At 47.1% G+C, this 10,786-nt stretch overlaps 1 protein-coding gene across 1 annotated transcript; it reads left to right on the top strand.

The window, feature by feature from the left end:
- The first annotated feature begins 241 nt into the window (after positions 1-241).
- Positions 242-1,219, top strand: OR10H4 (olfactory receptor family 10 subfamily H member 4). Its single transcript, XM_007995624.3, has one exon. It carries the CDS (start codon positions 269-271, stop codon positions 1,217-1,219), a length of 951 nt encoding a protein of 316 aa, XP_007993815.3. The 5' UTR covers positions 242-268.
- The last annotated feature ends 9,567 nt before the right edge of the window (positions 1,220-10,786 follow it).

Genomic DNA, 10,786 nt, shown 5'->3' with positions numbered 1-10,786 from the left:
TCAGTCGGTGTTAATAGAAACCCAGTAAGTAGCCAAAATCTGACTTGATCATCTAATATGTTGATCTCATTTGATCTTTGTCATATTGCTGAATGTTAAGAACTATTATTATTTATTCCATTTTACAGATGAGGAAAGTGAGACGCAGAAAATTCTGCCAGTTGTTGAATAGCATAGAGCTGTTGAGTTGTCACTTGGTGTGTGCTAGAGTCTATGTTTTAACCACTGTCACTTAATTTTGTTTCTGATCTCACCAGATACAGTATCCATGCCTGGTCAGAACTACAGCACCATGTCTGAATTTATCCTCTTTGGCTTCTCAGCCTTCCCCCAGCAGCTCCTGCCCATCTTGTTCCTGCTGTACCTCCTGATGTTCCTGTTCACGTTGCTTGGCAACCTTCTCATCATGGCCACAATCTGGATTGAATACAGACTCCACACACCCATGTACCTCTTCTTGTGTGCCCTCTCCATCTCTGAGATTCTGTTCACTGTTGCCATCACCCCTCGCATGCTGGCTGATCTGCTCTCCACACATCGTTCCATCACCTTTGTGTCTTGTGCCAGTCAGATGTTCTTCTCCTTCATGTTTGGCTTCACTCACTCCTTCCTTCTCATGATCATGGGCTATGATCGTTACGTGGCCATCTGCCACCCACTACGTTACAACGTGCTCATGAGCCCCCGTGACTGTGCCCGTCTTGTGGCCTGGACCTGGGCTGGTGGCTCAGTCATGGGGATGATGGTGACAATGATAGTTTTTCACCTCACTTTCTGTGGGTCTAACATGATCCACCATTTTTTCTGTCATGTGCTTTCCCTCTTGAAGTTGGCCTGTGGGAACAAGACGTCATCTGTCATCATGGGTGTGATGCTGGTGTGTGTCACAGCCCTGATAGGCTGTTTATTCCTCATCATCCTCTCCTATGTCTTCATTGTGGCTGCCATCTTGAGGATTCCCTCTGCTGAGGGCCGGCACAAGACTTTCTCCACATGTGTATCCCACCTCACTGTGGTGGTCACGCACTATAGTTTTGCCTCCCTTATCTACCTCAAGCCCAAGGGCTTCCATTCTATGTACAGTGACGCCTTGATGGCCACCACCTATACTGTCTTCACTCCCTTCCTTAGCCCAATCATTTTCAGCCTAAGGAACAAGGAGCTGAAGAATGCCATAAAAAAAAACTTTTACAGAAAATTCTGTACTCTAAGCTCCTGAGCGCCAGTTTGGTGGTGATAAAATATAACCAAAGGGCTGAGGATAATAATGCATATTTCCATAGGGCTGTTGTAAGGGTTCAGGTATGTGAAAATATGTGTTTGATACATACTAGCTATTGTTTTCCCTTCCCTTTTTGCATAGGCTCATGTGATCATAATCTCTTGTTTATGAGCCACTGTGATTATCTTTATCCCATTATCTGTGCCTAGTAATGTATATTCTGTCCATGGACAGGTGGGGATCATCACGTGGATGTGTCTGGGCACTTGTGAACATAGTTCTTCTTGAATGGACAGGCAAAAAAGATTTTATTTTCCCCTAGTGTAAGAAAAAGCAAGAATAACATGATAGTCATAAATGCCAGCCAGCACTGAGCTTTTTCTATGCATTGGCACTCTGTCCAGTGTTTTATAAATATTATCCTTTTAATTAGAAGAAATGTACAAAGGAAAATAAACTATTTGCCTCAGATAAACTGATTTCTTATTTCAAGTTCCTCACTGTCTTTGGGAGAGATATACCCTAAGTTTGTGTGTGGATATTAGTATGTTGAGTTGAGTGAAGGATGTCAGAATGCAATAGTGTAGAGAGGGCAAGGAGAGAGAGAGAGAGAGAGAGAGAGAGAGAGAGATACAGAGACAGAGACAGAAGAAAGAAAGAGAGATACAGAGACAGAAGAAAGAGCAAAAGACAGAGAGAGAGAGGGAGAGAGAGAAAGTAGGTGTCAAGTAAAAAGGGAGTTCTTTAAATTTTTTTATCTGTACAGAAAATGTAATAACTAAGAATATGGGGCAAAATAGAAAAAAGGAGGTTGGAAATAGGGCTTTAATATGTCCAAATAATAGGGCTGTAATATATCCTAATAAGATAGCCACGTGTATCTTCCAAGCATTTTTGACACAGTTGCTCCGCAATCTCAATGGGTCATTCTAGGATATGTACTCCCTTGCCTCCAATGGATGCATCAGTTTTCTGGTTTTCTGATTCTGGCCATTGGTTCCACCAGCTGAGGAATGAATATTATTTTTACAGTGTGACTGCTCTTCTAATGCTACTCATAGTGTCCTCACCTGTGCTTCCTGCTGGTGCTGGAATGTGAAGGTCAACACTGAAAGAGATTTCATTCTAGAAAAGCAGAGATTATGGCATTAAAAGTCAAAAGGTGACATGGTTGGGAGAATTTTTATCCTGTTTATGCTATAAAATTCCAAACAAAAGCAAACTATCTTTTGCCTTATCCTGCATACTCTGGACAACACTTGCATGTGTGCTTATCATCAATGAAGCACCATGGCAACCAGTGAGAGACTCTCTGGGAATATGGTCACAGATGATGAAGTGACACAGTTGATGATGGAAACTGCATTAAATGCGTCCTATGAAAGTGCTACAGAAGCAGAACTTTCTATACAAATAAATCAAAATTTTTTCCAAGAGCCAAGGTGTTGTGAGTGTTAACCAATTTGTTACCTTTTTCTTCTACTTTCTTTTGACTAGTGTTGCTATGGTATATCTTTCTCCATCCATTTACTTTTCACTTTATATATGCCTTTATATTTACAGTGGTTTTCTTGTTCAAAAAAAAAAAAAAACGCTTATATCTGAGTCTTATTTTTTTTTACCCACTCTGATAATCTGTGTATTTTAATTGATGTATTTTAATTAATAATTAACTAAATCATTTCTTACTATTTCTTACTATAGTCACTCTGTTATGCTAGCAACTACTAGGTCTTATTCATTCATTCCTACTATTTTTTAGTACCCATTAACCATTCCCACTCCCCACCAGAAGCCCCAACTACCCTTAACAGCCTCTGGTAACAATTCTTCTACTTTCTATCTTTGTGAGTTCAATTGTTTTAATTCTTAGCTTCCACGAATAAGTGAAAACATGCAAAGTTTGTCTTTCTGTGTCTGGCTTATTTTATTTAATATATTGTCCTCAAGTTCCATCCATGTGGTTACAAATGACAGAATCTCATTCTTTTTATCACTGAATAGTACTCCATCACGTATACGTACCACATCTTCTTTATCCATTCAACTGCTGATGGACACTTTGATTGCTTCCAAATCTTGGCTATTGTGAATAGTCCTGGAATAAACATAGGATGGCAGGTATCTCTTTGATATACTGATGTCTTTTCTTTGGGGTAGATACCTAGCAGTGGGATTACCAGATGGTATGGTAGCTGTATTCTTCGTTTTTTGAGGAACCTCCAAACTGTTCTCCATAGTGATGGTACTAACTGACATCCCCAACAACAGCGTACAAGGGTTTCCCTTTCTCCTCATCCTCACCAGCATATGTTATTTCCTATATTTTGGATAGAAGCCATTTTTACTGGGGTGAGATGATTTCTTATTGTAGTTTTGATTTTCATTTATCGGCTAAATCAGTGATGTTCAGGATATTTAATCTGTTTGTTTGCTTTTTCTATGTCGTCTTCTGAGTAATGTCTGTTCGTATCTTTCGCCACTTTAAAAAATGTATTGTGTGTGTGTGTGTGTGTGTGTGTGTGTGTGTGTGTGTGTGTGTATTTATGGGGCACTTGAGATATTTGATACAGGAATGCAATAAATAATAATCATAGCATGCAAAATGGGGTACCCACCCCCTCAAGTTTGTATCCTTTGTGTTAAAATCAATCCTGTTATACCCTTTTAGTTATTTTAAAATGTACAATTAAATTATTATTGAATATAGTCACCCTGTTGTGCTATCAAACACCAAGTGTTATTCATTCTAACTACTTTTTGTACTCATTAACCATCCCTCCTGCTTCCCCCAATCACCCACCACTACCCTTCCCAGCCTCTGGCAACCTCATGAGTTCAACTGTTTTGATTTTTAGATCCCACAAATATTTGAGAACATGTGATGTTTGCCTTTCTGTGCCTGGCTTGCCAAAACCAACGGCATACAGTGAGAGCAGCAATAAGAGGAACGTTTATAGCTCTCACTGTATCCCATAGGTTTGGGTATATTGGGGTTCCACTATCATTTGCTTAATAAAATTTTTCAATTTCCTTCTCAGTTTGTTTGTTGATCAGCTGGTCATTCTGGAGCATTTTGTTTAATTCCCATGTGTTTGTAGAGTTTCCAGATTTTCTCTTATTATTGCTTAGGCCACTGTGATCAGAGAAGATACTTGATTTTATTTCAGGTTTTTGAATGTTTTCAGATATGTTTTGTGATGAAACATCTGGTGTTTCCTTGAGAATGATCTATGTGCAGAGGAAAAGAATATATATTCTGCAGCTATTGGAGGAAATGTCCTATAAATATCAGTTAGGTCCAAAAGACAATAACCTTCTTGTCTCTTTTTTGTCTTGGCATCTATATTGTATGATATAAATACAGCCACTCCTGTGCTTTTTAAACTTCTATTGACATGAAGTGTCTTTTTCTATCCCATCGTTTTTGGACTATGTATGTTTTTACAGGTGAAATGTGCTTCTTGAAGGTAATAAATCATTGGGTCTTTTTTTTTTTTTTTTGTAATCCACAGAGCCACTCTATGTCTTTTGATTGAAGAGTCTAGTTTATTTACATTCCATGCTATGATTGATAAGTAAGGACTATCTTGGAAAGGCTTTATTTCTCCTTCATCTTTGAAGAACATTTTCACTGAATTTACTATTCTAGGGTAAAAGATTTTTCCTTCAGCACTTTAAATATGTTGTGTCTCTCTCTTCTGTAAAATTTCCACTGAAAAGTCCACTGGCCAGATGGGTTGGAGCTCTATTTTATGTTGTTTCTTTTCCCTTGCAGCTTTCAGGATCCTTTCTTTATCCTTAACCTTTTAGAGTTTGCTTATTAAATGCCTTGTGGTGGTCTACTTTGGGTTAAATGTGCTGGGTGTTCTGTAACCTTGTTGTACTTGGATATTGATATCTTTCTTTAGGTCTGGGAAGTTCTGTGTTATTACCCCTTTGAGTAAACATTCTACCTCTCTCTCTCTACCTTCTCTCTCTCTCTCCCTCTACCTTCTCTTTAAGATCAATAACTCTTAGATTTGCCCTTTTGAGGCTATTTTCTAGATCCTGTAGGCATGCTTCATTTTTAAATTTTTTTTCTTTTGTGTCCTCTGGCTGTGCATTTTCAAACAGTCTTTCTTCAAGCTCACTAATTCTTTCTTGTCCTTGATCAATTCTTCTACTAAAAGACTCATGTATTCTTCAGTGTGTCCATTGCATTTTTTTAATGCCAGAATTTCTGCTTGATTCTTTTCAATTATTTCAGTCTCTTTGTTAAATTTATCTAATAGAAATGTGAATTCTTTTTCTGTGTTATCTTGAATTTCTTTGAGTTTTCTGAAAACAGCTATTTTGAATTCTCTGCTGAAAGGTCACATATCTCTGTATGTCCAGGATTGGTGCCTGGTGACTTATTTAGTTCCTTTGGTGAGGTCACGTTTTCCTGGATGGTCTTGATGCTTCTGGATATTCATCTGTGTCTGGTCATTGAAGAGTTAGGTGTTTGTTGTAATCTTCTCAGTCTGGGTTTGTTTGTACCCATCTGTCTTAGGAAGGCTTCCAGATATTCAGAGACTTAGGTGTTGTAAAATATGCTGTATCTGCATTAGGGGGCACCCCAAGTTCAATAACACTGTGGTTTTTGCAGACTCATAAAGGTACCACCTTGATGGTCTCGGATAACATTTGAAAGAATCCTCTGGATTACCAGACAGAGGCATTTATTTTTTCCCCTTACTTTCTCAGAAACAAACATAGCTGCTCTCTCTCTGTTCTAAGCCTCCAGGAGTTGGGGATGCACTGACACAAGCACCTCTGTGCTTGACCTGGTCAATGGGGATGTGTTCTGTGGGGACTATGTCAGCAGAGGCCTGGTTGTCAGGGTGTGGTCAGCTAATGCGGGGCCACTGAAAGATTCCCCAATGGGGCCTACTCAGTGGGGCCCTGGTCACTGGAGGCCTGGTTGTAAGGGGCACTGTTGGCAGTGACCTTGTCATTGAGCTCCTGGCCAGTTGGGACCAGTCAGCAGGGTTTGGGTCAGTGGGGCCTGGTCAGTGGGCCTGTGGTACTGCAGGCCTGGTCTGTGGGGCCATGTCATTGTGGCCTGGTCAGTGGGGCCCTGGCAGTGTGGGCCTGGTCATCAGAAGCCTAGTCGGTGGGGGCCTACGCACGGGGGTGTTGGTCAATGAGGGCGTGGTCATTGTGGTCAGCTTAATGGGATCCATTCAATGAGGGTCAGGTCATGGAAGATCTGGTCAGTGGAGTTTGGTTAGCAGGGGACTGTTCAGTGGGGATCGGACCAGTGGGGCCTGGTCAGCAGGGGGCCGGCAGTTCCTGGCGCCTGGTCAGTGGGGTCCAGCAGTTGGGGCCTGGTCGATTGTAGGGTCCAGCCCTACGGGGCTTAGCGGGTGTTCTCCCCGTGTGCGGAGACGAAAGATTGTTAAGAAATAAAGACACAAGACAAAGGGATAAAGAGAAAACAGCTGGGCCCAGGGGACCACTGTCACCAAGACGCAGAGACCGGTAGTGGCCCCGAACGGCTGCGCACGCTGATATTTGGTGCATACAAGACAAGGGGGGCAGGGTAAGGAGGGTGAATCTTCTAAGTGATTGACAAGGTGAAGCGAGTCATGTGATCACAGCATGGGGACCCTTCCCTCTTAGGTAGCCGGAGCAGAGAGAGAGAAGGCAGCATACATGAGCGTTTTCTTCTACACACTTACAAGAAAGATCAAAGACTTTAAGACTTTCACTATTTCTTCTATCATTATCTACTATGAACTTCAAAGAGGAACCAGGAGTACGGGAGGAACATGGAAGTGGACAAGGAGCGTGACCACTGAAGCACAGCGCCACGGGGAGGGATTTAGGCTTCCGGATGACTGCGGGCAGGTCTGGATAATATCCAGCCTCCCACAAGAAGCTGGTGGAGCAGAGTATTCCCTGACTCCTCCAAGGAAAGGAGACTCCCTTTCGCGGTCTGCTAAGTAACGGGTGTCTTCCCAGACACTGGCATTACCGCTTGACCAAGGAGCCCTCAAATGGCCCTTATGCGGGCATGACAGACGGCTCACCTCTTGCCTTCTAGGTCACTTCTCACAATGTCCCTTCAGCACCTGACCCTCTACCCACCGGTTATTCCTAGGTTATATTATTAATGCAACAGAGTAATATTAAAAGCTAATGATTAATAATATTTATAATAATGATTGATAGGCCGGGTGCGGTGGCTCACGCCTGTAATCCCAGCACTTTGGGAAGCCGAGGCGGGCGGATCACGAGGTCAGGAGATCGAGACCATCCTGGCTAACACAGTGAAACCCCGTCTCTACGAAAAAAAAATACAAAAAATTAGCCGAGCGTGGTGGTGCGCGCCTGTAGTCCCAGCTACTCGGAGGCTGAGGCAGGAGAATGGCGTGAACCCGGGAGGCGGAGCTTGCAGTAAGCCAAGATCGCGCCACTGCACTCCAGCCTGGGCGACAGAGCCAGACTCCATGTCAAAAAAATAATAATAATAATGATTGATAATTGTCCATGATTATCTGTATATCTAATTTGTATTATGACTATTCTTATTCTAACTATTTTCTTTGTTATACTGAAACAGTTTGTGCCTTCAGTCTCTTGCCTCAGCACCTGGGTAATCCTCCGCCCAGTCGACAGGGGTCTGCAGCTGGGGCAAGGTCAGCAGGGACCTGATCAGTGAGACCTAGTCAGGTCTCACTGACTGACGAGGCCCCAGTAGTTGGGGCCTGTTTGGCGGGGGCCTGGCAGTTGGGGCCTCGTTGGTGGGGGTCTCATAGTTGGGGTCTGGCCGGCAGGGGTCCCACAGTTGGGGCCTGGTGAGCAGAGATCTGGCAGTTGCAGCCTCATCCATGGGGGTCTGGCAGTTGGGGCCTGGTCAGTGGGGTCTCATAGCTGGGGCCTGGTTGGAGGGGGTCCAGCAGTTGGGGCCCAGGGATATGACAGCTGGGGGCTATTTGGCAGGGATGCAGCAGTTGGGGCCTGGTCGGTGGGGTCTGGCGGTTGGGGCCTGGTCAGTGAGGATCAGATCAGTGTGGTCTAGTCAGTGAGGTCTGGACGCTGGGCCTTAATCAGCGTGGGTCTCACAGTTGGGGCCTGGTCAGCAGGGGTCTACTAGTTGGGGCCTGGTTGGTGGAATCCGGCAGTTGGGACCTGGTTGGTGGGGGTCCAACAGTTGGGGCCTGGTCAAAGGGGATCCAGCAGTTGGAACCTGGTCAGCAGGGCTCTGGCAGTTGGGGCCTGGTCGATGGGGTCTGGCATTTGGGGCCTGGTCAGCGGGAGTCCAGAAGCTGGGGCCTAGTCAGTGAGGTGTGGAAGTTGGGGTCTGGTAAGTGGGAACCCAGCAGTTGGGGACTAGACAGAGGGAATCCAGCAGTGGGGGGCTGGTCAGCACAGGTCTCATAAGAAGAGGCCCGGTTAGCAAGGGTCTGACAGTTGGGGATCTGTCAGGAGGGGTCCAGGAGTTGAGGCCCCGTCAGTGGGGTCTGGCAGTTTGGGCTTGATGAGTGCAGTCCAGCAGTTGTTAGGGCCTGGTCAGTGGGGGTCCGGTAGTTGGGACCTGGTCAGTGGAGTCCACCATTTGGGGCCTGGTTGGCAGGGGTCCCATGGTTGGGGACTGGTCAGCAGGGGTCCAGCCTTTGGGGCCCAGTCAGTGGGGTTCAGCTTTTGGGGTCTGGCCAGCAGGGGTCCAGCAGTTGGGGCCTGGCCAGCAGGGTTCCAGCAGTTGGGACCCAGTCAGTGGAGTCTGGCAGTTGGCGCCCGGTCAGTGTAGTCCAGCAGTTGTTAGGGCCTGGTCAGTGGGGGTCTGATAGCTGGGGCCTGTTCGGTTGGGATCTGATTAGTGAGATTTATTTGGTGGGGTCCATCAGTTGGGGCCTAGTCAGTGAGGGCCTTGTCATTTTGTGGCCTTGTCATTGTGGCCTTTGTCAGTGGTGTCTGGTGAGCCAGGGCCTGGTCTGTGGGGCCCAGTCAGCAGGACCTGGTCAGTCCACAGCTGGTCAGTGGGACCTGGTCATTGTAGGGGTGGTCAGCTAGGACCTGTTCAGTGGGAGCTTAACCATTGGAGGCCTGGTCAGTAGGCCCTGGCCAGTGGGATCCTGGGTGATCTCAGGCCAGGGGTTTGTCCTTGAAGCCTCCTTGATTGCCTCCATCTGTGGGGTGGGGAGTGAGTCACAGCACCCCAGTGGGCTTCCGGGAGGAGGAGGTGAGAAGGTGCATTGGATCCAGCCCTGCCACACAGACCTGGCACTTTACACACTACCCACGTCACCCCGAGGGGGGAGCCTGCCTTCTGCCCTCGGCCCTATGCCCCTGCCCCATCTGCATCCCGAGGACCACCCAGCATGGAAAGGGCAGAGGCTGGGGAGCACCTGTGGGTGCTCTGATGCTGGCCACAGGCCCAGGGGTGACAATGACAGGGATCCGGGAGCACATGTGAGTGGAGCAGCCGGGCCCAGCTGAAGGAGAGACACGTTCACCCACACACGTGCACCCTCACATACACAGACAAACAGCACACATACATGTTAACCACTCAGGGGGCAGAGGACGCTGACTCTGGGCCCTGCTGAGCCAGGCAGGGCCCCGTCTGATAGGAGCTGTGAACCCACGATGCTGTCGCTGTGCCAAGGGCCGCCAACCTACCTCCGTGCCATGGAGCAGTTGGAGACACAGTGGTGCTGTAAGTGGTTGTGCACCTAGGACTCTTTTCTGGGTGAGAGGCACATCTCAGCACCGCTGCTTGATCAGACTCAGGAAAGTGTGACCTGCTCTCTTCTCCCCTGCTGACTTGGGGACAGTCACAACCAGGTGGGTGGCAGCAACCCGAGGAGGGTCGTCCCTGAGCACTCACCGGGCGCCCGTTCTATGCTGACCATGTAGACAGTTGTCTCCTTCATCCTCACGGCAACTCCACGGGGGGTGGAGAGGTGCTATCCCCAAATGTACCCGCTGAACAGGTGAGATGCCAGAGGTCAGAGGGGCAGTAACTGGCTCAGAGACCCAGAAGTGGCCCTGGGTCATGCTCTCAGCCCTGCCCTGTGCCATGCTGGACTCCAGCCTTGACCTCTGTGACCTCCCTGTTCTGGACTGCACGTCTGCCTGGGGTTTCTGACCCCAGTGGGGCTGAGCCTCACTCTGGAAGAGCCCTCAGGACGGAGCCCCTGTGGGTGGGGTGGAGGGTGGTCCTCCGTCCAAGTCTGGGCTCTAAGGTAGGTCCCCGCAGGGGGAGATCGCCGGGTCTGGGGCTCTTCTCCACGTGGCCTTTTCTCTGTCTGGTCCCCTAGAGGCCTCGTCCTTTCTTTGCCCTGACTGTTCATGGGAGGGGTCCCTCTGGGGTTCTCCAGAACCAAGTCCCCAGTGTTCTCTCATTCTTTCTCGGTGACCCGGAAACACAAGGCCCCTTCCTGTAATGACAGCTGAGAATTGTGGGATCCACGATCCCTCCAGCTGAGGCATCTCCGTGAGCACATAGGCTGCTTTGGCCCAAACCAAGCACCCTCCTGTTTGGCTGGTATTATTCTTGACGCGGCTTCGCTGACCAGAGGGAGTGGAGATGGG

The sequence above is a fragment of the Chlorocebus sabaeus genome, chromosome 6 (genome assembly GCF_047675955.1).
Source record: "Chlorocebus sabaeus isolate Y175 chromosome 6, mChlSab1.0.hap1, whole genome shotgun sequence".
Taxonomy (NCBI): Eukaryota; Metazoa; Chordata; class Mammalia; order Primates; family Cercopithecidae; genus Chlorocebus; species Chlorocebus sabaeus.
The sequence above is the reverse complement of the archived record's forward strand: the minus strand, read 5'-3'. Positions and strand labels throughout refer to the sequence as shown.